This window comes from Molothrus aeneus, chromosome 20 (genome assembly GCF_037042795.1).
Source record: "Molothrus aeneus isolate 106 chromosome 20, BPBGC_Maene_1.0, whole genome shotgun sequence".
In the NCBI taxonomy this organism is placed as follows: domain Eukaryota; kingdom Metazoa; phylum Chordata; class Aves; order Passeriformes; family Icteridae; genus Molothrus; species Molothrus aeneus.
Window position 1 is genome coordinate 11,036,620 of NC_089665.1, and position 25,487 is coordinate 11,062,106.

At 57.6% G+C, this 25,487-nt stretch overlaps 2 protein-coding genes across 2 annotated transcripts in view; both read right to left on the reverse strand.

Moving 5' to 3' along the window:
- The window catches only part of CLUH (clustered mitochondria homolog), a 33,077-nt gene extending 25,335 nt beyond the window's left edge, over nucleotides 1-7,742 (reverse strand). Inside the window, exon 1 of the mRNA XM_066563481.1 lies at nucleotides 7,628-7,742. Within this exon, the coding sequence (XP_066419578.1) occupies nucleotides 7,628-7,742 (115 nt within the window). The remainder of the gene's footprint in view (nucleotides 1-7,627) is intronic.
- Nucleotides 7,743-9,456: 1,714 nt separating this feature from the next.
- CCDC92B (coiled-coil domain containing 92B) lies at nucleotides 9,457-24,291 on the reverse strand. The gene is made up of 4 exons (XM_066563290.1): nucleotides 24,239-24,291; nucleotides 19,230-19,383; nucleotides 17,138-17,185; nucleotides 9,457-15,587 (listed from the first exon to the last, which is right to left on the reverse strand). Exons 1-4 carry the CDS (start codon nucleotides 24,281-24,283, stop codon nucleotides 14,926-14,928), a joined length of 909 nt encoding a protein of 302 aa, XP_066419387.1. The 5' UTR covers nucleotides 24,284-24,291; the 3' UTR covers nucleotides 9,457-14,925.
- Nucleotides 24,292-25,487: the final 1,196 nt, after the last annotated feature.

Below are 25,487 nucleotides of genomic sequence, written 5' to 3' on the forward strand. Positions count from 1 at the left end.
GAGCAGAGCATGGCCAGGCACCGAGCACAGCACAGCAATGCCTGCACACAGAGCAGAGCAGAGCAGAGCATGGCCGGGCACCGCCGCACCAACCCACACCCACCCATCTGCACTCACACCTGGCACAAAGGATCAGATGCAGGATTAGGTTTCATCTCTGCCTGGACAAGGAGTTCACACGCCAAGGTGACAGGGCCTACTTTAATCACGCTTCCTATTTACAGCCAGCTGTGGCAGCGGCACCTGGCAAACCCCTGCAAAGATCCTGGTGTGAGGGAGGGCGCACACCTGAACCCTGCTGGCTGCACATAGCACGGATCTGGGAAGGGTTAGTTAATAACTGATTTATGTTCAAACAAATCTTCTAAACCAAAGTCAGACACAAATCCTTTTCAAAGATTATCGGATCCAAAAGTCAGCGACACTCTGTTGCTGGGAGTTAGCCTGGTCTGCAGGGACTGCTCTGTCAGTGGGGAGTTTCCTTCCCTACATTTAGTAACTGGAGAAATTCTTAGAGGGACAAAACTAAAAATTAAACCCCCTACTTCACCAGCACCAATCTTTGGAATGCATTTCCTATTATCAGTTCCAGTGCCATTTTGAGGGGCCAACTGGCTGGGGCCACTGTTCCCACTGGACTGCAATAATGCACTGGGTGAAGGGAGAGAAGGAACATCCCATCCTCAGCACAGTTGATGGAGCTGCTCCACCCCTGCAGCTCAGGCCTGTCCTCAACCTGCACACAGCCGAAGGAAGCCCAAGGCTCCCTGTGCTGGTCCCTCACAGCTGCACACTTCCAACCAAGCTGCTGCAGGCTGGGCTGTGCAGATCCACTCCCATCCTTTACAAGGACCACGTCTGCAGTCACAAACAACAGAGGGATTTAGCTTATGAATTGAGAAAAAGACAAGCAAAACGCCCTTAAGTTTGCTTTGCTGACATGAACAAGGCACAGACAGGTCCCTTTGTGGTACACACCCAGGTGGGATACCTCGTCACCTTCCTCCTTCACCTGTGAAGTTAAAACATCACCTCTGCATCCCTTCCCTCTCCTTTGTGCTGCCCCATCCCACAGGCACCCACAGCCACCCACCCCTGTGAGGGGCACACGGTGTGGGGGCTCCATGCAGCAGGACAGAGCACCTGGGAGAGGAAGCTTCTTTTTCTTCCTCTTCTTCTTCTGCTGCTGCTGCTTTGAGGGCAGAACCGGGGCCTGGGAATCAGCATCGGAGCTTGAGCTTCTGCTGGGGCAGGCAGTAGGCTCTGTCACAAAAGCAGCACTTGTGTTCTGAGCCTTAGGTGACACCTCACCAGGGGGAACAGGCTGCACAACTGCACTTTGAGCTGGCAGGGCTTTGCCTGCACTGTCTGCCAGAGCAGAGGAGGGTGTCCCAGGGCTCCTTGGGGAGGGAGCAGGAGCTCTGCACTCGAGCGCGCTGTCCAGAGGCACCCAGGCTGCGTGCAGGCACCCGGCCACTCGCCCCTCGGCCGCTCGCCCCTCGCCCTGGCCAGCGGAATGCGCTCCAGGGCCCGCTCTGCTGTCAGCTGCTGCCACGTGCTCCTCCCGGCGGCAGGATCTGTGGGCTAAGCCGCTGTCCTCAAGTTTCACACAGCTCTGGCAGGCCTCAAGTGACTGAGCATGATCAACCAGCCCTGCCGGCCTGTCCCCAAGGTCGGCTGGAAGGACAGTCGCTGCATTGGATGCCTCTGTCCGCTGGAGCAGGCCAACCGTGCCAACGCCAGGTCTCGAACCGCTCTTATCACAAACTGTCATCATTCCTTCTTTGTCCTTGGTCTCAGAGAGGTCTTGGACGTATTCAGTGCCCTTCTGCAGGCTTCCAGTCACCGCCTCACTGGGGATGATGTCTGGATACAGCCCAGCACATTGAGCAGCTTCTGGCATCTCCGGGACGACACTGCAGCTTGTGGGAGACTTTGGCAAGAGAGGCGACCTCTCATCGGGTGAGCCAGAGCTGCGTGGCTGGAAGAGGAGATCGGTGACTTGCCTGCAGCAGTTTGCAAAAAGGCTGTTTCCCATGCCTGGCTCGTGCAGCACCGGATCAGAACAGTCAGCTGTGTTCCACACATACACCGAAGTCCCCACGCGCAGCCCGTGCCCTGTGCTGCCTTCTCGCACTCAGGCGCTTTCTCCAAAGAGAATGCCTGTGTGGCCCCAGCGTGGCAGGACACAGGAGCAGCAGCTGGATCCCACGTCCCGTGTGCTCACCAGAACTGGATGCTGGGCTTGCAGCAGTTTCCCCAAGGTGCTGCCTGGGCACCTTCACGCAGGCCGCCCCCGGCCCTGTCCCCAGCTGCGGCTCCGCTCTCCGGTCCCCAGCACAGCCGGGCTCACTCGGGGGATGCCGCCCGGGCCGGGCAGTTATAAATAGCCTGATCTCGAGTGCCACACCAGTGCAGCCTGGGATGAGCGCTGTGCCAAACCTGAGCAAGTGAGATGCATTGAATTACAAGGCCAGAGCAGTTACTATGGCACGCCTGGGCCCGGCACAGCCATCCATACTAAGCAGGCGAGCACAAAGCATTCAGGCAGTGAACCAGTCAGTAGTTTCTAGACGAATTTTCTCTCCTCTCATGCTGCTCTGCCATATAAAACACAACAAACCACAAAACCACACACACAATCCCCTAACACCTCTCCTCTCTCCATGCTACTTAAAGAAAACCATGGCAACTGAAGCAGGGATTATGGAGCTGGAGCTTTCTCCAAGCACCAGGTGGCCGGGGAGGTTGTGGCCAAGCAGGCCACTCCTCACACCTCCAGCAAGGCCGTGCCACAGCCGCGGGCTCCTCACCTGCCATCGCTGGCATCATCCAGGTCTCACTCCTTTGGCACAGGACAGGCCCCCGAGCTCTGGAGCCTCAGGCCCATGAGCCAGCACCAACTTTCAGATCACATGAGCATTGTGGTTTTCTTGTGATTTGTGATTTTTGAAGGACTTCATATGTACTGATAGCTTCCAACTCTTCCTCCTCACAAAGAGACCTCTGGGAAGAGGAGGAATCTCCTGGAAGTACCTGGTCAGGTCTCATGAAGCTGAGCTGCATGTCTTCACCTACAGCCAATGCAAGCTCACGTGTTAGCTCTAACCTGTGAAGGCTGGTGTCAGTACAGCAAATGCAAATTAAATTTTAGCTGGATAATAAATGAAGCTAAATAAATAGTTTAATGAATCCAAATAAAGTTACTAAATGAATAGGCATTAGCTCCAGAGATGGCCCTAATGAAAACATTTCTGCAGGACATCCTGTCAGGAAAAGTGGGAGACATGTGGAGGTGCCTTCCTAGTGGAAACCACAAACCCACAGCTTCCAAGGAACTTCCCACTTTAGGTACAACAAGGACTTCCTTTAATAAGAGCCCACAGTGAAACATTAGAGCTGCTCTACTGGCATCATTAAACTCAAATTGGTTCTAAGACATCTGTGGGCAGAGGTACAAGCTCTGCATTTATTTCTCAGCAGCTTCACACCACTGAGACTGGCTTGGAGAGAGAGCAGAGCATGGTGAGGCTGCAGCCTGCAGTGCTCTGGGCAGGACAAGCCCCAGGACACCCAGAGGTTCCCACAGCTGCTGGCCTGGGCACTTAGAGGTGCTGAAATGCCTTGTGCTTTGCATCTGGCACCCTGACTTACCCACCCTGCACTCTCCACATCTGGGAACTACATTTAAACTCATTTGTAAACTATCTGGCCAAAACTTTTCATGAACCTAGCCTTGAAACTGGCCGTCTGGGTGACCCTGCTACAATAACACTCAATTCAAACATCACAGAAATCGGGCACAAAGAGTAAGACTAATGCAAAGTGCAAAGACCAGCACCAACAAAACCATTAACTGTGTCAGGAAGAGCACGTTTCTCAAATTTCAAGAGAGCTGAAGGAAAGAATTGTATTTCAGACAGAAACCAAGGACCAGCCGATAATCCTCCAAGTCCCTGTGCTTTACCCTTGCACATAGCTTAGTTTCAGAAAGCTACTGGGACAGCAAGAGCAGGGAACCAGCCTGTTGTTCTGCGGGCAGGGTTTGCAGGGGAAGTCTGGCAGCTGTGATGGCCTCAGCAGCTCGGGCTGCCCTGCAGTGCAGCTGTGGCCACTCGGGTCACACACGGCTCAGGGGACGGCAGCTCCCGCAGCTCTGCAAGAGTGCTGCCAGCAGCAGCCCAGGAAAGCTGCTGCCCCACAGGAACCCCTCCCCAGGGACACCGAGTGACCCACCCCAGCTGCACAGTGCCCTGACCCCAGCTGGCACCACAGCCCGACCTGAGCTGAGCCTCCAGGGACACAACAGCAAAGACCGAGCACGCACGGCACGGCACAGCCTGCTACCAGCCAGGACCCACATTACCACCCCCAGTCTCATCCAACCCCAAGGGCAGGAGGCTGGCTAGTGGGGAGCCTGGGAAGCAGGGCTAGTCCCAGGCTAATCCAACCCACTGGAGTTCTGGGCAAGACTCATGATCCTGCAGTTTTATGTCATTGCACATAACTACATACAACCTCTCTGAGCCCGCGGCCTCTTCAACAGCTTGTAGTAGAGACTTTCTCTTTAAAGTGAAAGACAAACTAAGGAAATGCTTTCTTAGAAAAACATGCCAACCAAAAGCTAATCCTGAGAGAGCCTTGCTACTATGGCAAAAACCTGACCTACTGCCAAAAGTGACAGCCAATACCACCACAGGAGGAACCACGTGCTGGTTTTCATCTTTGGCACACTGTCCAAGCACTGCCCCAAGGACTGGCACTGCTTCTCAAATGCAAATAAAAAAATGCATGAACTTCAGACCTGTAAAGCTTCTAGAAATAACAACTTTCCAGCACAACCAATGGAGCACAATGCAGGAAAGTAAAGCAAGTGCTGGGAAGCTGTGCCAGAAGAGGGGTGTGCTGCCAAGTTTAGTCATGTACAGACAATGAAGGTAAACACAGGACTCTGCAACATGGTGCTGGTTTTACTGTGCAGGAGGCCGTTCTGAGTCTGCAGGTGGATTTATCTCAGTGCGTGTTCCTGACCTACTTACTTCCACTTTTCAGCTGGGAAACCCAGGAGCAAGGCTGCTCAGGCAGAGCAGAGAGCTTCCACTGGGAGCTCAGCTCTTATCCCACTGACAGAACCGCCCCGAACACGATTCCCTCGGGTTCCCATCCCTCATCTTGCCGTGCAGATGCTGTGTTATCACACTCCTTTCCTCTTCTTAACCTTGTAGCAGTGATCAGATTTCTCTTGCACAACTTTCCTCCAACTTGTCCCCCCCAAGCCTGCTAGAGCTGCGTATTAAAATCCCCGACTGCCAGCAATTCAGTCCTTTCCAAAACACCACTGAACCTCCAAGGTTGGGCAACAGACAGCGATAGCAGATCCCCAGATTAAGAATCAGCCTTCTGACCTTGTTGCTAATGCACAGCTACACTTGCCTCCACAGCAGTTTTCCATTAACACCTGCATTCTCTGCTGCTCCAACAGAAGACGCATCTGAAAGCAGGGCTGTCTGGAGAGCTCGGGGACAGAGGGACTGAGCCAGGAGAAAACTAATCTGGGCAGGGCAAGGTTGAAAGGCATTTTACAGCAGCTAGAAACACTGCTAAACTTGTACGTGAGAAACTTGTTCTAAGGCAGAGAAGACTGTAGGAATAAAAGTAATCCAAGAAAGGCTGTACACAATGGCTGTCTGATCTCACACCAGCGGATAGCAAAGGTAACAAAACTGAGCCCATCAGAAATCATTACAGGAACCCCAAGTGTCCATGCTTTTGTGTTTCTGCACTCAGGTCAGAGTAGCCTCAACAGTTTCTAGGCTGGGGGAAGAGAGCAGCAGCCATCAGCCCTCTCATCTGGCACAGAGCCCAGCACCCCAGCCTGGGTGCCTGGCACAGCTCAGGGGGGTTCTGCAGCCAGGAGCCCACTCACAGCCTGCCCATGGCTCCAGGTACTGAGAGCTGCCCCCAGACACAGCCAGTGCCCCCCTACAGGGGTGCTCTGCAGGGCACACAAGCAGTGGGAACACCAGAGCCCAGGAGCCAGAGCTTGTGAGGCCGATTCCAAGGTGGCCAGGATGGCCCTGCTCCCAGGCGAGACCTTCCTCTGCTCCTCCCCAAATTCCACGTGCCATGCCGAAAGGATTCTTCCACCTTCCACCCTCCCTCAGCAATCAATTGTGGCTGGAGAGGCAGAGATTACACTACATAACTTTTTAACCTGGTTGCTGGCACTGCAGGCATGATGCTTGCTTCAAAATTCAACGCAGGGGTGAGAGGGGGAGGCTACGAGCACTGAGCTTCCCACTGCTGAACTGCATCCAACCTGCTCCACTACCAAACGCCGGTGAACTTTGCTTCAGGTGACAAACTTCAAAAATCCACCTCGATACCATAAAACCAGCGGGGGATGGAAGCAATGTGTGGGTCAGTCAGGGGATTCACGTGCCTCGGGACGAAGGCCAGCCACAAGCCACACTGCTTCCTTGCCTTTTGCTTTAGAGACCAGAGAAAAGAGCTGAGCCTGAGATGGGTGCTCAGGCTCCTAAGTTCTTGAAGGTACAAACAACCAAACGGAGCAAACCCAGGGCAGCTGGAGGCATCTCAGGGTCAGTGCCAGCCCAGGAGCTGGCACTGAGAGCAGCGAGGACAGGGAGCTGCACGCTGTCCCTGAGCGTGGCCTGAGCCACTCAGGCTCCGACACAGAGCAACAACAGCCAGCAAATAACTGGTTAAACCTGCAATTTCCAGCTGAGATGTCGAACAAGCCTCTGCCCTTTCCAGGAAAGCTCTTGCTCATGAGTATTGTCTAACGTGTCAGTGGCGGCCGCAGCCCGAACTTGCAGGAGGACCCAGCCCTCTGCTCTGCCCGCAACCCCCGGGACCGGCATGTCCGCCCACCGGCAGCGCCACGCGGTGCCCGGAACGAGCTCGGCTCCCGCAGCCCGGGCCGGGAGCGCCCGCCGCGCCCACGGGCTCCGGGAGCGACCCCCGGGCCGAGCCGCTCCCCGCGGCCCGGGCACGGCGCTCCCGGCCCGGGCCCCCCCGCGGCCGCGCGGTGGAGCGGCCCCATGAAGGTGACCTTCACCGGGCCCGGGGCTCCCGCTGCGCCGGGACGGGCCCGCCCAGGCCCGGGGCCCCGCCTGACCCCGCGGCTCCCTCGGGCCCCGGCCGCAGCCCGGCCCCGCTGCGGCACGGGACGGCACCCGGAACCGCGCGGCCCGGCCCCGCTGCGGCCTCCGGCCCCGGCAGCCAGCGCAGCTCCGGGGCCGCCGGGAGCATTCTCGAGGCGGGCAGGTGCGCGCGGCCCCGGCACGACTCCCCGGCAGGAACGGAGCCCCTGGGCCGCGGGCGCACGGCCCCGCCGCGGGGCGCGCCCGGGCCGCTCCGCCGGGCTGGCCCCGGGTGGGACGAGCCGCCCGAGCTGCCGTAACCGGCCCGGCTCCCCTCCGCAGCCGCAGCCCCAGCCCCGCTCCCGCAGACCCCCGCGACCTTTCCGGCGGCAGCTAATAGCCCCGGCGCCGGAGAGGGAGCGGTGGGTTCGCACCGCTGCTCCGGGCATCCTCGGGACGGGCATCACCCGCGCCGTAGCCCGGCCCGCGCTGCCGCCGCAGGCCCCGGCCCAGTTCCTTACCGGGGCGCTGCTGCGTCTCGGCGGGCCGGCTGTCGCGGGGTGCCGGCTGCTGCTGCTCGGCGCCCTGCGCGGCCGGCACGGCGGCCGGCGGCATCTCGCCCGCTCGGATGACCATGGGCCCGCCGAAGGACAGCGCCGTCCGCCCGCCCACGTGGTGCGGCCCCGCCGCCGCTACGGCGCCCGCCAGGGCCCAACCCCCGCGCGCCGGCAGCGCCTTAAAGGGGCCGCGCCCGCAGCCGCGCGCACCGCCCGCCGGGCCAGGCCCCGCTCGGCCCCGCTCCGCTCCACTCGGCCCCGCGGAACTCGGGGTACGGCCCAGGGACACCCCCCCCCCGCAAAGCCTGGGGAAGGTCACTGGCCCCCGGCGTCCCGCCCGAGGCCGCCAGGTCGCCGTGCAGCGCCGGGGGCCCCGCGGTGCCCCCTTGCCCGGGGGGCAGAGCCGGGAGCGGGCAGTGCGGGCCCGTCCGCCCCGCAGCACCGCGCCCCGCCGGGCGGGCACGGACACGGACACGGCCCGGGGCGTTCAGGGGACACAGCAGAGCGGGGTTTGGGCTGGAAGGGACCCCCGGTCCCACTCCCTGCTGTGGGCACGGACACCTTCCCACAGTGCAGGCAGCTCCGAGCCCCGCTGCACCCAACAGGTTATATTCCTTTAAACAGGAGTCTGCAGCCGTGGATGGAAATGTTGGGAAAATCTTTAATTGTAATAAATAATGGTTGGTGATAGGTAAAAAAAAAAACCAAACAAAAACAACAACAAAACCAACAAAAATCACAACCAACACAAAACAAAAATTCCAACCAAACAAAGGAAGGATGTTCTTTAATGTTTGATCTTTGTCACTTTCAATCCTAACCAACAAGAAGGGATATTTAATCCATGAAACACATAGTAGCTAACCAGCAAGCTGTAAGTGATGTCCATGTGTTAGAAAACCAAGTTTAGGGCTTGACATGATTCAGTGATCTAAGACCTGGGGGAGGAAGTTAACATAGCTTGAGCGGAAGGATGTTACCGTTAATAATGGACACAAAGAGTACAGAATTTATGGGCCACAAGGACGTTTGGCTGGACTCCCCAAGATAAGGACCAACTAATAAAACTGACTCAGTGATTGTGCTGAAATCAGCTCCAAAAGGGTAGAAGGTAATTCTGGTAGGGGGGGTCTGTGGCCGTCAACCCACAGACCACTGATGCTAGAAATCAACCAACCCAAAAGAGGAGAAAGACAATCAGCATGGGAAGCGGGGAATCATTGACCAATAGAGAATACTAATTAATAGGAGAACTACGTAATTTGTGGCCAATGCACACTAATTCCTTTGTTTGCTAAAATGTATAAATTGTTAAAAGTTTTGATTGCCATACATGTTAAGCGGAACAATCCCCCATGTGACCAGCACTGAATAATGTCAACTTTCTAACCAAACAAACTGATTGGAGAATTTATTTCCCGTTTCTCTGTGTCACTGTCCAGTCTGGCCTTGAACACTTCCAAGAATGGGACAGTCTCAGCTTCTCTGGCCAGCCTGTGCCAGGCCCTCCCCAGCCTGACAGGGAACAATTCCTTCCCAATACCCCATCTAACCCTGCCCTCTGGCAGTGGGAAGCCATTCATTCCTCCTTGGCCTGGCACTCAGATTCTGATAATGATCCCCCCATCTACCTGCAGGCCCCCTGCAAGAACTGGGGTGTCCCTCTGAGCACTCCCCAGAGCTGTGGAAGAGCTCTGGGGGGGTGAGGTAGGAGCCAGTCCTGGGACAGAGACAGAGATGCTTCTGTTTTGTGCTGGAGGTCCTGCATTCTGGGGTAGGACAGTACCACCCTGCAGATTTCAGTCTCTTTATTAAGAAAAAGGCATATTACAACAACTTCTAAAGTACAGCTCCATACTCTAGTCTCTGGGTGTTAACACATTCTAAAAAGCACTTGGTTAAAAAGCAAAGTTGACAAGAATATCATCCTGGCAAAAAATGGTGGCATGTAGCAAAATGAACATTCAAACGAAGCAGAGCAGTGTCAAACCTTTGGCATCTGTCCCTCTGCGGCGGCGCTCCCCAGCACGAGGCACAGGCGTTTATTGTTCTCACTGAGCTCCACAAACTCAGCCAAGGACAATGTTTTTGCTCCAACGAAACCACAGCTGCTCTGGGACCAGGGGAGCTGAGACCAGAAATGCTGTCCTCCCCATCTCTCTGCCTGAGCCTTCCCAGGGGTCCCAGCACAGCTCTGGCCAGGCAGAGGTGATGTCCCCACCCCACTGGGGTGACAGTGACCTTGAAACACAGAGACAGGGCTTGTCCTTGTGGGCTGAGGGGGCTGCAGCTCAGGGCTGTACCCACAGCCTCTGCTGCTTCAGACATGCAAAGATTTGGGGCATTCCCAGGGCCTGGTAGTCTAATTCCTGCGATAATTGCAACAACAGGAAAGGGGAGCTTTCTTGGAAGCTGCAAGATGACTGAAATCTATCAGGAAGAGCCAGGAGGCATGACTACACCCTGGCCAGGGAGGACCGGGCACTGTTTGGGTGTGGGTTGGGTGCACCTCTCACACACCCTGGTAGCTTCGCCCCCTGTTCCTGCCCGAAGGTGCGAGGAGAGGGAGGGTGACATGAAGGGATCAGATGTGGTGGCAGTACCGAGTGCCACCCTCCGTGTCCTGCCCGGGGGGACTGTCCCTCCATGGGGCTGGGACAGCAGCGTCCCTGCAGGGCCAGGGCTGGCAAGGAGGACACAGAGGCAGAAATGGGGCCCTGGAGAGCAAAGGGCAGCTCTGATGGCGAGGGCACACGGTGCTTTGATCCTTGTGCTTTAACTGGCCGTGGTGTCTGGTGCTCCTCCACAGCTGCTGGGCTCATCGATCCTGAGCTCCTCCTGCTCACACAGCCACACTCAGCACTGCTGATCTTATCCACAGATCTCAGATGCCTGCATGAGGCAACCCAGAGGCGTAAGGGAGTTCTCTGCCATCCTGTTGGCAGCCAGGCGCCGACAGTGCAAGAGGGTGACAAGAACAGGCGTGCAGCGAGGCGGCTGCGGCGTCACTACAGCTAGACTGGCTCAGCAGGGCTGCTGGGACACGAGGGCTGCTGCTCTAGGAAAGGCAGGGTGGTGTGGCTTCATTGGGGCAGCAGGAGCCAGTTCACCAGGCTGGACACAAGGACTCTGAAAGGTTCACCTAACTCCCAACAATGAAAGTCCCTTGTTGTGCTGCTGATTTACCTTCCTAGTGTGCAGAGCTTGGGGAGAACTTGGGAAAAGCAGAGCAATCCCTTCACACTGCTGGCTCCAGCCACTTCAGGCAGGATGTTTCTTGCTGTGCCACTGCCACCTCTCCTGGGCACCAAGGAAAGAGCACCCCTCAGTCCCTCCAGAGCACCCATCAGCTGGGCCATGAACCTGGCTTGGCCTGCCATAAGGCAATTCACAGAAAGCTTCCTTTCCTGGGCCTGGCCCAGGTCAGACTGTCTCAGCACAGAGCCATGCAGCAGTAGGAAGGCTGGGAGCCTAGTGGGGATGGGAAGGACACGGCTGGGAGTGCTTAGATTAGCTCCAGCAAACACATTCAGAAAATATGGCTTTTTAGTTAACAGGGTCAAGAAGAAGAACTTCCTGACTAATCTTCCCAGGGTTAAATAAGTCCAGGGGAGCTGCACCCCGTTGCAGGACTGGCTCTGCCACAGTGAGTGCAGTGGGTGCATCTTCCCCCATCCACTGCTCACCTCACACCTGCTGCAAGGTGCATTTGAGACATCCCTATCTCAGATAGCATTAGGAAAAATAATGATGACAATAATAATAATAATAATAATAATAATAATAATAATAATAATAATAATAATAATAATATAAGGAAAAGAGATATTAGCAAACCAAACACATCAAATCCATAAGCCTCTGCAGAGCTACAGAGCGGAAGGGGGTGCAGAGGAGAGGAGCCCGGCTGTTGCTCTGTAGACAGCTCTCAGCACGTGGTGGTTCACACACACAGGACGTTGTTCAACAACCGAGCGTTATTGCTATGCTTCCACTTCCAGTCTAATCATTAAGCTTTACAGCACCAAGCCCTGCCCGTTCTGTCGCTGTGGGCGGCTGTGCTCCTCAGTCTGTGCTTTCAGGAGCGCGGCGCGGGCCGGAGCTGAGCCCGCCCTTTGGACTCCTGAGGAGTGCAGAGCACTGACTGATGCACCTACAGATCCCTGTGACACCTTACAGGCTAAGGGGGGAGGCTACGAGAGCCCCCCACTCCAGGAGGGGAGGGCAGGCCCTGCCTGGGCCCCAGGGGCTCTCAGGCTCCCGGTGGCTCCAGCAGCCTTCTCAGTAAAAAATAGGAATACTGTCTTTTTGATTTTTTTTTGATCATTTTGATCTCTTTGATCATTTTATATAAATACAAAGATTAAAATAATTTATCTCAACATTATTTCTATTACAATCATACAGTGTTTTCCCTTCAAAACAAGTGCACGTATGTGTGTGTGTGTATATATATATATATAAGTGTATATATAGTATCTCTAGAGCTTCCCTCCCCCCTAAGAAAAGCAGCAGTGACTGAAGCAGGTACAGCACGCAAGAGCTGATCCTTCCTGCTCCAAGGCAAATGTGCCCAAGGAAAAGTGCAGGGCTCACCCTGACAACTCATCTCCAAGCACATTACATTGGCATGAAGGGGGGAGCAGGGGTGCTGGCTCTCCCTCCCTTGGGGAACCCCCCTCTGCCTGCCCGCCCGCGGGGCTCCAGACCCGCCCAGCTGGGCAGGGACCGGCATGGGGGACTGCAATGAGATCAACTCCTTGAGCAAGCTGCTAATTACTGCTGGAGAGGAAAGGGCCCTGCAGCTCAGACAGGGTTGCTTCATTTACATACTAGGCACTACGGATGATGATTGCTAGGAAAGTATTTACATAGGAGAAGGATCATACTTCTCCCTCCACTTTTCAATGCTCAGTCATAAACACCATGATCTCATGAAGAAGTTTGTAATAAGGATGCAACATACTGTGTCTATCAGGATTGTCTAGGAAGGACGGGAAGGAGCTGTGCACACCCCAGCTGCAGCAACAGCCAAGCACACAGGGACAGGCATCTCCTCTTTCACCCCAGGACAGGGGAGACAAATCTGCAGCAGAACCTCTCAGAACCTGAGAGAAACAGCGATTTCCAGAGGCCAGTACGGGCACAACACTCCCAGAACTGTGCCGCTGGAGCCCTGGGGCTGCTCCCCTCACAGACCGGCCCTCTGTGCCCCCGAGGGTGGGTGACAGCAGGGGCCCAGCACACCCAACTCGCCCTGAGCGGGGCCTGGCAGAGCCTGCCTGGGTCACTGTGCACAGGGAAACAGCGGGATGCATTCTGCAGCCTTGTCGGGGAGCTCAGGGCTTTCTCCCTCATGTAACTGTTCCTCAGAGCCCAGCAGGGCGTTACCAGAGCCCCCCGTGCTGCCCTGCACCTGCCCAAGCTGTGCGGGCAACCTGGGCATGGGGAGCTCTGCAGGGACGGCCTGTGAGCGCCCTGCTGGGCTCCCTGCAGCCTCCCACAGCTGCTGCAGTCTGCGAGGAGAGCTGGGGCTCCTGGGGCTCTGCACCGCCCAGGCAGCAGCTCCAGGTACCTTGGGGGCTTGCAAACATTTCCCACTGGAGCTTCCGTGCCCCAGGAGCTGCACACCTTGGCCTGGCTTGAAGCCAGGCTGCTGCCTGGGCACTGTGAGGGGAGCCCTGCCCAGCGTGGCTTTGCTGGGCTCTTTCCCAAACCCAGAACCCAGGGCTGTGTTAGGGACCATGGGAGCAGCTGGGGTGTCCCAACCCTCGGGTCTTGCCCTCCAAAGCCTGACTAGTCACATAACAGCCAAAGAAAAGGTACAAAAGCCACTAATTTCTGCCCTGCTAGTGCAGCTCATATGCTTTGGGGCTTGTTTTTACTAAAGAGCTGGTTGGCGACTGCTGCTGTAAATCTCATAAAGCATTTTAATAGAGTATATAAATATTGGACTACAAAAATAGACAGCTCTGACTGCACGGCACACTGAGGGTGAGTGTGGGCAGGCCAAGCCTCGCTAGTCTATGAGGGTGATGTCTTTCAAGAGGTTTCAAACTGAACTGGAAGGAAATGGGGTTGGATGTCACCCTGCAGCTCCCTCCTGCCCACAGCAGCCGCGGGGGCAGGGAGGTCCTGCGGGAGGCTGCTGCCCACGGGCTGGCAGGGCGCTGGCTGCAGGCAGGGCCGCTCCCGGCCGGCCAGCCAGGCGGGCAGCCTGGTGAAACCTGCCCCTGGAGCTGCCCTGGGCACCACCGCAGCACAGTGACCTTCGCCCTGCCCCTACAATGGTGTTTCACAACACCCAGGGAGAGATTGTAAAGCTGACAGTTTGCTGGAAATGGGGCAAGGCTGCCCCGGCGGGGCGAAGGCAGCTGGGTATGGCCGCTGTGCTGGGAAGGACGGGAGGCAATGCGGGAGGACCGGGCGCTGCTCAGCCCGCAGCAGCGAGCCCAGACCTGGCTGCGGATGAGACTGAGAACCACAATGCTGGTGCCGAGGAGAGCACGGGGTGCAGCCCTGCTCCGGCAGCACGTGGAGCCCGGCTGCAGCGGCCGAGGAGCCACGGAGTGTCCAGCAGGACGGACAATCCCGGCACTCGTCCAGCTGCCTTGTCTGAGTCCTGCGTGCGACCGCGATGAGGGGAATCCGCGTTGGAGACAGCGAAACTGCTGCACGGGGAGCGTGGAACAGGGCTGGCCGGCACAGCAGCACTGTCCCTGTGGAAGGGCATCCCTCCGTCACCCACGGGATCCACCTCGTTCGGCTGCCTGCGCTCCGGAGAGCCCTGCTGGTGCTGTGCCCGGTGCCGGGATGGCCAGGCTGGGCTCACGCCGCGGCGCCGAGCCGTGTGCTGCACGGCCTGCTGCTGCTGTGCCCACTCCCAGCACCCCGGGCCACGGAAACCAGCCCGGCGCCCGCTCTGAGGGCAGCAGCAGCGGGAAAATCTCATTTCAAAAACGCTTCCTCTTCTTTCTTTCTTTCCTATTTCCTCGCAAGCTCCGGACAGGCGCTCGGACGTGTCCCCCTCGCAGCCCGAGCGCTGGCTGCTCCCCTGTGCCGCGGCATCGCCGGTGACATCCCTGGCTCAGACCTTTCGGGGACCCTGCCTGGCTGCCGGTGGGTGGGAAGCGCGTGCAGGGCTCCGCTTTCGGCCGCCCCTTCCTCTCCACCGGGGATGGGGAAGGAGCCTCGGCCGGCGCCGCCCGGTGCCGCCGGGCTCAGGCCGTTCGGGCCGGTCGGGCCGCGCCGTGCCCTCGCCGCTACTCCTGGGCCCGGGGGGCACCGTGGGCACCGTGGGCACCGGAGCCCTGCCTCTTGCTGGGCTCGCCCTTGGCCGACCTGGCCCTGGCCGCCGGCTCCTGCCGGGGGGCCCGCTGGCCCCGGGAGGCCGCGGCGGCGCCGGCCGGGGCGCGGGGCGGGCCCGGGGGCTCCGGCGGCGGCGGCGGGCGCTGCGGGCCGTGCGGCCGCGGCGCGTACAGGAACAGCGCCGGGTCGGGCATGGCGTCGTGCTCCTCCGGCGCCGGGTCCCGGGGCCGGGCGCCGTCCCCGGGCGGGCGCCGGGCGGGCGCTCTGTGGCCGCGGCGGCGGGGCCGGGGCTCGGCCGGGGCCTGCTCGGGGGGCGGCCGCCCGCCCGCCCGGGGGCCCGGCAGCCGCTGGGCCGTGGCGTGCAGCTGCAGCGACAGGTAGGCGGCCGCCTCCGTCTGCTTCTGCAGCTCGGTGTCGAGGATGGTGACGCGGTGGCTCCGGCGCTTCAGCTCCTCCAGGAACCGGCGCTCCTTGCTGCGGAGGCTGGAGCGCAGCGCAGCCACCAGCGTCTCCTTGTGCTGCAGCTCCTTGCGCAGCTCCAGGTTGTCCTTCTCCTTCTCCTGCAGCTGCGCCTCCATTGCCCGGCACTTCTCCTCCAGCTCGCGGTCCAGGACATCTGTGGGTCAGGGCACAGAGGGGTCAGGATGGGGAGCGGGGGCTCAGCCCCACTGCTCCTGGCTGGACGTGGCTGCTGACCACTCCGTGGTGCCAGCATGTCCCAGCAGTGCCATTGAGGCTGCTTGGGTGCTTCTTGAAGTCGGGAAAAAACCCCTTTGAGCTGCCCGAGCACCGGCTCACTGCCAGCACAGGCACAGGAACCCCGGCATGTGTAACACCCGAACATGGGGTGACAGCAAAGGCAGTTTCAGTGGAGGATGTTGTTGCCATGGAACCTGCTGCCTATACCTTGCTGCAGTTTTAAAATTTCCCTAGGTAAGTAGCTTTTCACCCTAAAAGTGACTTTGAATGTGTGCAGAGGGTGTGGGGGATCACACGGGCTGGAAGAGAAAAGGAAATGATGCAGGGAAAACATCAGCCCAACTTTGGAGGACTTTTGGCCTCAAGCCCTGGGATTCCAGAGCATGGTTAGTCAGGATGGAGATGCTAATCCATGATTACAGAGGAATTGGGCTGCGCTCAGCAGGGAAGAAGCCTCCATCCTGGGACGAGGGAGCGTGTTCTGGGGAATGCTGTCCTGGGGCAGGATGGCCAGGCAGCTTGGGGAATTGGCAGCTTGGGGAATTGGCAGCTTGGGGAATTTGCAGCTTGGGGCTCTGGAGCCAAGCCCAATGGGCAGCAGGAGGGATGAGGACTCCTGACCCCAGCCCTGGCTGCCTGCTCCAGCACCCAGCCCTTGGCAGGGTGCAGGCTGGCACCTGCCCACGCTCCCAGGCCTGCCCAGGCCTGCTCCCATCCTCTGCAATAATCTGCTTTTTATGATGTGATTGGCAGCCACTTACAGCCTCAGCTCCTCAGTGTTTCTGCAGCTTTATAATGAGGTCTTAGGGAGGCAGTTGCAGGCAGTAATTATTGCATGAACGGCACTAGAAGAGCAATCATTTGATGGCATCGTAAATGAGGTGCTGCCCCATAAATGTGGCAAAGTGATTGTGCAGCTCTAAAAGGCTGAAGGATGGGCAGGCACCAGGGATGAGACTCACTGCATTGTGGCTGGTGATGGCACCCGGTGGGCTGGGCACCAGGCCCTCTGCCAGCAAAGCCCTCGGGTGCAGAGAAGGGACCCCATGGGAGGAGCTGGGAGTTTGGAATTGCCATGGAGCCAGCCCTGGCACTGCGTGAGGGTGCCAAGGACCCCGCTGGCCCCAGTGGGAACAGCCCGCACCCACCCTGGACCGGCTGCCCTGGCACTGAGGACAGAGCACAGGCTGGGGCTCGGTGCCAGGCACCGTGCCCAGGCAGCGCCAGGGAGGAGCTTCTGTTTCATCTGTGGGTAGAGGAGGGAGAGGAGCCAGGCTGCTCCCAGAGCAGCCCCTGCCGGCCGCGGGGCTCCCAGGCATCACCAGCAGGCTGTGCACGCTGCCTTCCAGTCCTGCCCTCAGCCCCCTGCCCCTCAGGCACGGTCCTGTGCCGCCCCTGCAGCCCTGATGGGCCCCTCTGCACCCACACCTGCTCCCCCTTATCTTGAGCCCAAAGCTGTGCTCTCACCTTGTTGGCGGGCCTCCAGCTCCTTCATTTCCAGGTCATGGGTGAGCTCTGGAAGAGAAATCCAGCAGGACTGAGGAGGAGCATCCCACCCCTTCTGTGCTCCCCATGTCTTCCTCTGCTCCCTTTGGGGCACTGGACATCACTGTGGCTGCAGTGATATCTCTGCCCAGCCTTCATGGGAGTGTGGCCATCTTGGAGCACGAGCCACAGGCTGAGCTAAAAATAGGCAATTCTGGCAATTTGTATGGTATTAAGCAGCCTCATGGCTAAGACATTGTCCGAGCGATGCTCTGCTCCTCTGCCTTTCCTTTTTCTGAAAGAGCTGCTGAACCATTTTCAGTACTGTAAACCAGGACAAAGAGCAGAGCAATGGATTGAAAATAGACCAAAGTGTAAGCTGCCACCCAAAGCATTTCATAATTTACTGCTCCAGGCTGATCACTGCCTCTGCACGTGATGCAAGCAGGGATGGCCTCATCCCAGCATGATGTGCCTGCAGAAGGATGCTGCCCTGCTCCAGGGCAACGTGGACCATCCAAATCCCTTCCAAATCTCAGGAGCTGCAGCACCCACCTGCCTGCTCAGCCCCAACACGCTGCCTCCTCTCTGCTGCCCTTTGCCTGCTCGCTGTCTAGCCCCAGGCTACAGCACCAGGTCACACAGTGCAGCTCAGGGACCTTCTGGAGTTCACTTTACCCTGCACTCTTACAGACAGTCCCTTTTGAATTAATTATCACAGCCCACCCAAACACTAACAGCCCTGAGCAGAGGAAGAGAGTGGTAGCAGCAGCATTCAGCTGCTTGGGGGCTATTTTTTCCACTGAAAATGAGTTCAAATGGTTAATCTTTGCCCTACATTTTTCTTTTAATCTGCTTTTGTGTTGACTCTAATCCTCATCACTGCCATCCTTCTGAAACTGAACGCTTGTCTCAGACTGCTCTGCCTGTCTGTCTTGGAAAACAAATCTGTAGTGAGGAGGCAGAAGTACCTGAGACCATAATGCAGTTTCTGGAAAGCGTTCAGCACTCTTGACTGCCCCAGTGGGAATCAATGGCCGTTGTTGTGCTATTTTTCTGAAGCTAAAATAATAGGTTTGGAGTCTCAGATATATTTCAAATGAAAACCAAAGCAGCTGCCTATTTCCAAAGACATCATCCTGCTGAGCAAGTGCAGGGATGATGCACAGCCTGGAGTCCCAGTTTCTGTGCTGGAGCCAGGGGGCTGGTGCTGATCTGCTTCAGTACCATCCCCATGACCCCTGAGGGGCAGCTGAGAACCACCTCTGTGGGAGGGAGAGCCTTTCCCACAGGGATACCTCAGAGAGACCAAGGGGATAGTGAAAAAGTCAGAAACAACAGTGCCAGGGCAGCAGGCAAGGCTCCACAGGGCCACATTGAGTAAAAACTGACCTAAAGACTCTACTCTCCTCCTGCAAACAGCCCCCCAGATAATGACACTCAAATGTCAGGAAAGGCTCCTTAAAACTGCCCAGGGGTTGCCTGGCACTCCTGGCAGAAGCACACACCTCACCCAGGAGGACAGGACCCCTCTGGTCAGGTACAGCTGTCCTTGGGCCACACTGGGAAGGGGAGATCACCATGCAGTGGCTCATTTCAGCCCGTGGGGACAGACCCCCCAAGTTTGATTTAGGCAGGAGAACTCCACTGTTTTGTCTGCCTGAAGAGGTTGTAGATGAAACCATTAAAACAATGAAACAGAACAGCAAAAGCTCAGAAAGGATGGTGAAAAATAGCCAATTTTATCAGTGCAGACATTTCTTTGTTTCCCAGGAACCTGGGAGAATGACAGGCTGGAAGACAAGGAGTAATTAGCTATGGCTGAATTATTGATGAGAGCAGCAGCACAAGCTGGAATGAGTTCCAGTGGTGGCAGAAGGCTGTGCAGCCATCACTGCTGCAGGGGTGGCTGCAGGGGACTGTGACCCTGCTGCAGCTGTGCAGGGCCCCGAGCCTCGCCCTGCAGCCTCCTCTGAGCCCCTCTGTGAGCACCCCAGGCTGCCAGCAGGAGCCTTCCTGCCCGAGGAGCTCCAGGAGCTCTCAGCTCCCAGCACCGTGGCCGCCCAGCGCTCACCTGAGCAGTGCTTCTGCAGGCGCAGGATCTCCAGGTGCAGGTCGTGGAGCAGCTCCATCTGCTCCTTCTTCAGGAAAGCGATGTGCCGCTGCACACTCTGGATCTGGTGCTCCAGGGACACGGTCTCCATCGCAACCAAACTCACAGTCCAGGCCTGCAGGGAGTGGAGGTGGCTGGTGATCAAATGTGCAGCAGTGCCCCAGCCCCGGAGCCCTTGTGAGGGGCAGAGCCCCTGTGTGAGCCCCTCACAGAGGTGCAGGATGGTGCCTCCTCTCCTCAACCCTCTGCAGGGGGACTGTGGCTGTGGGCAAAGCAGCCCTGCTCAGCTGATCCCCAGGGAATGGCCTCAGCCCTCTCACCTTCCACTGCCTCTGGGGCCGGCTCCTGTCCTGCCTGCTCTGAGACTGCACAGGCAGGAAATCCTGCTGCATGAACCCTGGCATCACAGCATGCATGTCTGTTCTGAATTGGCCCTAGGAAATACTTTATCAATGAGTAGGATGCATCTGGGACAGGACTGCTCCTCATTGTCCCCAGGTGGGAGTTGCACCAGAGATGATTTTGGCTCTCACTTGACAAGCCCGACATTACACAGCAGCAACTGCAGCAAGCGATCCGGCACATGAAAAATACAATATGCTGTGTCTAACCCGATCAGCACTGCATGGCTGGGAGAGTCACGTTGTCTTCCAGGAGAAGGAACGTCTTCCCTGGTAATTTGCCTGGCAAACAAGAGCTGCTGGCAGGCTGTGCCAGGCAGCCAAGCTGGGCTGGGCTGGGCTGGGCTGGGCTGGGGGTCCATCCCCACGTCCTCAGTGGCTGTGGCAAAGCAGCTGCAAAAGGTGCCCACCTGTGCTGCTGCACAGAGAGATAAAAATAGCCCCTGAAAGAGCCCTTTATCCCAGGAAATACCGTTTTGTGGTGTGTGGAATCTGTCCTTGCTCCCTACACACAGCCCAGAAGCAGGGAAGCTGCAGCAAATGAAGGTAACCTGGCAGAGTGGCTGGACTCAATGACCTGAGAGGTTTTTCCAACCTAAATGATTCTATGTGCCACAAGCCTGAGGGATGGAGTGCATCATCCCGTCCCTGGGCAGCTGTTTCCCACATCTAACTCCAGTTTTCTCTCTACAGACACTGCAGAACCAAGTGAGCACTGTGGCTCACTGTTCCAGCACCCCTGGCATGGTCACATAGGGCATTTTGCAATGCCTGCACCCGGAATGCATTTAAGATCAATCTCTCAGTAAGTGGTCTTGGCAGTGCCCCAAGGTCAAAGCTTTGTTCCTGCCAAAGGCTCTGTAGATTTGTGACAATTCTACAGTCAGATCTCCTGTGTTTGATGAGGTGTGGGGTGCAGGCTGGTTGGGGACAGCTGAGCACCCAACCTGCTGGTAAAGAAATGATCCAAAGTGCATTGTCCTGTAGTTGTCCTTATGGAAGGTGTCAAACCCAGCTGTGCCAGGGGGCTGGGGCTGGCCAGGCCATCCTCCTTGGGGGGATATATGTCCTGATGCCAGTGCAAGAGTTATGAGAGTTATCTGGCATCTGCCAGAGACCAGGAATGCAAACCACACCATGGGTACATCCTCCTGCCAGCCCTGGCCGTGGTGGGCTGAGCTTCTTGATAGGAGTTGTGTTCCTCATCTCAGGAAACATCAGAAAGTAGGTTGGCCAAAGCCCAGGGGACACATACTGCTATTTTCAAGCACTTTGTTCTGTCTAGTAGAAATGTCTTTAGTAGAAATGGCTGCAAATTTTCCGTTGAACTTTCGCTTCTCCCCTTAAGTAGGAAATTGTTCTTTTTTTTTTTTTTAACCAATGAAAATGTTTTCCTTTAAAAATAGTTGATAGATTTCAAGCTGCAAAAAAAAGTCAAAGAAAAAAAATCTGGGCTTGAGATCTGTTTGTTGTCTCTGATTTGGAAGCAAAGAGCCTTCATAATTTACCTGTGTATGCAGGAAGAGAAGTCTGTCTCCAGAATTGCAATGGGAAATCCTTAGTGGGTTTGAATCTGCTTTGCCTGTCCAACATGACTTTCATGTTTTCTCTAGAGAAGCAGCTCTCAGCTTGTGGCAGGAACATCTGAAGCCCCACGTGAGGGAGCGAGCGCCTCGTTTTGTTTAGCCATGACCCTCCCACCAGTACTGAGGGCATGGAGCAAGGCAGGGGTGGGACACAGAGGCAAGCAGGGCAGGAGCTACCTTCACTGGAAATGAGGACAATGCTGGAAAAACAGTCGTGCTGTTGCCCAAGAGCAGCGAGGGGAGGAGCTCTCCAGAGATTCCAGGGACCTGAGGCTGCTTCTGTTCACCATTTGCAGCCCCATGGGAGGGCCATGTTGTCCCCTCTGCAGGTCCCACAGCTCTGCCTCACAGGTGATGATGCAAGAGCCAGAGCTGTTAAGGAAGATGCAATCTCATCCTGAGGCCTCAGTAACATCAGTGTTGGAGTGTCCCTAACTGTACTCGAGGGCAGTAGATGAACATTTGCGTCACCGTCGCTGGGGCAGTGTCCACCTTTTACCCCAAAGGAGTTCAGAACCCAACTCAACAGCTGGTATCCTCCCTCTAATGCTTCTGAAGGCAAGTGGGATTGCAGCAGCATCCTGAGCCTTTAGTTTGATGTGTGCCTTCTATCATTTCACACAGTTCCATCCTGGGCGGTGTTGGGAGTTAATAAGGATTAGCTGCTGCTGCTGGCTGATTTAACACTTACAGGGTCACCAGCTCCCAGCTGGTAACACCAAAACTCCCTGTGCCGAGGCTTCAGAACACCCACAATGGTGATGTCCAAAAGACTGTGCAGTGAACCGTGGCAGGAACCTTCACCCTGTGCCACAGGCACGAGAGCCAAAGCACAGTGAACGGGGCTGTCCTTGCCAGCGGCTCCTGCTGCCCCAGCTGGGCCAGTGTGGCTCCCAGGAGGATGGGTGTACTGCAGGGAGCAGGGACATGGTTGGGGTCCCACTCTGATCCCTGCTGAGTGTGGCTCCCAGGAGGATGGGTGTACTGCAGGGAGCAGGGACACGGTTGGTGCCCCACTCTGATCCCTCCCTTGTGCTGTAGCCATGCTGTAGCTACTTTCCAGAGTAGTTCTAAGATGCCAAGGCAACTGGTGGTGGAAGCTCTCACAGTGACTGTACTCTGTGATTTTGATGAGTTATGTGTCAGGTTACAACCATAGGAAACAATCTCATTCATAATAAAAGCCAAGAGTAAGTGATAGCAGTCCTCTTTGGCTTGAAGGGTGCTCCGTGCCCTTGTGCTTCTGAGAGTTGTACGTGTGCACACACAGCAGCAAAGGAGGCAGCAGTCAGCTGAGCAGCGTGGCTTGCCCCTATTCAAAGGTGACACCTACAGCCTGAGCTGGCCCCTGCTCCATGCAGAGCTCTGGCTAAACAGTTCTCTCCAGCTTTGGGGACTGGACATCCACAGGCTTTGCTCCACCACCAAGAGCTTTCCAGGAACGAGGTTCCCTTGCTGGTCCCCCAAGATTTTGAGCACAGAACTGGTGAGGTGGCACTGGGCTCAGCCCCCTCCAGTTCCCCACATGGACTGACCGTGGGCATGGTCTCAGCTGCTGAGCCTTCCTGTGCACCTGCCTCTAAACCACGTTTTTTTCCACACTTCTTGTCCTTTCACTATGCAACCATGACCTTTGGCACAAGAATATTGAGAGTCCTGATCTTAGCTGCTTCTTTCAAATGCTGGTGGAAAACCCCAGTGAGATTTACAATTTCATCCCAATTTATCGAATTCTTATTTCACAAACCAAAATGACTGAAGCAGCCTCTTGGAGCAGCTACAATGACCAATTCAGTTGCAAGTCTACCAAGAGATGATTACCTTTGCACAGACAGGTTGATTGAGAGTTTGCTTCCAGGGCAAAACTCTGCTTAAGTCTGCTGTTCAATGTAAATCAGAATCCCAAAGCTCTGACCCAAGAAAAACCCTCCAGCCCAATGATGCATCTGAAAGGGAGATGCAGTATTGCATATCTGTGTACCTCTGTACACACACCATGGTCACACCGTGGTCTGGCCCTTATCTGTGATTATTATTTCCCAAAAATGGCAAATTAGCTGGGAGTCAGGGGGCATGAGGTTTGCAGGAACAGGTCGATAATTTGTCCTGCTGTGGCTGCCAGCAACCTCTTCTCCATCACATTGAAACATACGCAGGAATAAACACTGATACACACTAGAAATCCATAGCGCTTGGTATTTCCAGCTCAAATAATATAAACTGCAGCAGTGCCACTAAGCTAGTGTATCTTTAAATGTAGGGAAATCAGGCAAGCAGGAGGCTCAGAAACTTGCAGAAGGTCACAGAGGCAGTGGCGATGCCAGGAATAGAAAGCAGAGGTGAAATCCTGGCCTTGGAAAAGTCAGTGGGAAACCTTCCCTGATCTCAGCAGAGGCAGAATTACACTCGGAGTGCTGTTTGCTCTTCATTATCTGTCAGTATCTATTTACAGATAAAATCAATACAGATGGTGATTATAAATTATTGTTTCTTGCAATTCTCTGAGCACAACCGCCTGAGGAAAAGCCCCGGTGACGCTCGTCAGGGGGCTGCGGAGGCTGAAGGCAAGTCCGTGCTTTCTCCTCCCGGCTCCGAGGGAATTCGCTATGGATGCAGCTCTGCTCCGGGAGAGGAACCGGGCCCTCAGCGCCGCTCCGGGCCGATCCTCCTCCCGGCGGGGCCCCCGCGGTGCCGCCGCTCGCTGGGGCTGGGCAGCGACCCTGCCCGGTGCCGGTGCCGGTGCCGCGCTCCGCAGCGGGCGGCAGAGCCCGGCGGGCTCGGGGGGGCCGCGGGGACCGAGCGCCGGCGGGCGGCACAGCCGGGGCAGGGGCAGCCACAGCGCCCGCGAGTCACGCACCGCGAGAGGCAGCTTCCAGAACGGGCACGGCCGGGCTGCGGGAACTTGTGCGGGGCCGGCCCGCAGCCCCGGGACCCCGCCCGCCCCGCGGCCCGCCCGCCCCGCGGCCCGCGGCCGGTGCCTTACCTGGGGGGAGCGGCGGGGCCCCAAGGGGCGCCCGCTGGGCGTCATGGGCGGCGGGGCCGGGGCCGGGGCCGGGGCCGGGGCCGGGGCCGGGGCCGGGGCGGGCCGGGGCCGGGGCCGGGGCGGGCCGGGGCCGCGCCGGCTCCGCGCTGCCCGCGCTGCCTGCGGCGGCCCCGCCTCGCCCGGCCCGGCCCCGCCGCCCGTAAACAGGCGGCAACGTGACCGGAACTGGGGAGCTCCGCCGGGGCGGCGGCGGCGGGCGGGCACAGACCCTGCCCCGGGGCCGGGCCGCAGCCGGGGCAGCCGCATCGGGCTGGGCGCCGCTCCCCGGGACCCTCGGCGAAGCGGGGCTCGGCTCCCCGGACCCTCGGGGTCCCGCTCCCGCTCCCCGGGACCCTCGGTGCGGCCGGGCCCCGCTCCTCAGGGGTCTCGGGGTGCCGGTGCCCGGGACCCTCGGTGCGGCCGGGTTCGCTCCCCGCCGCTCCCCGCCGCTCCCCGCCGCTGTCCGCGGTGCTGAAGCCGAGGCCGAAGCTGCCCCCGGGTTCCGCGGCCGCCGCCCGCTCGGCCCCGGGCGCGGGGACCCCCGAGCAGCCCCGGGGGTCGGAGCGGGGCTCTGTATCTGCGGGGAAGGCGGCGGCCGTGTGTCCCTGCGGGGGCTGCGGTGTCACCGCCACTCAAATGCGGGCCGGTACCGGCTGCAGCCGGGAAACCGTCAAACCAGCGGGGTGTGGTCAGAGAGATGGGGATAAAAACTTGTTTATTCGAGTGGTTACTGATTTTTCATGCCTTTTGTTTGTGGTGCCCAGACCAGCTGGGGCTTCTCATTGAAGGATGACTCAATGCTTTGCGCCTGTGCTCCGGCAGGGAGCTGGGATGCGCTGGCCTGTTCCACGCTGCACGGCGGCACAGCAAAATGGTAGCGTCCTCCCCGTCAGCTGACAGTCTGCTGATTCCCGTTCCCCTAAACCCAAATGTGCCTACAGAGTACCGTGCTCCTGCTCTGATGCTGAATCGTGCTGCCGTCTCCTGTTAAAACTGCTGCAATCCTGCTTTTCCTGGTGTGCAGCCAGCACACAGAGGAGTTGTAGGGGAGCTCACAGACTGTGGTCTGTGGTATCATTGTGCCGTCCCACATCCTTCCCTCCCATAGAATGCTTCCAGGCTCTGGGTGAGGGCTGGTGCTCCACAGATCCAGCGAGGGAGTGCTGTGGCCAATAGACTGCCTTGTCCCTGCAGCAAAGCACATGCTCCA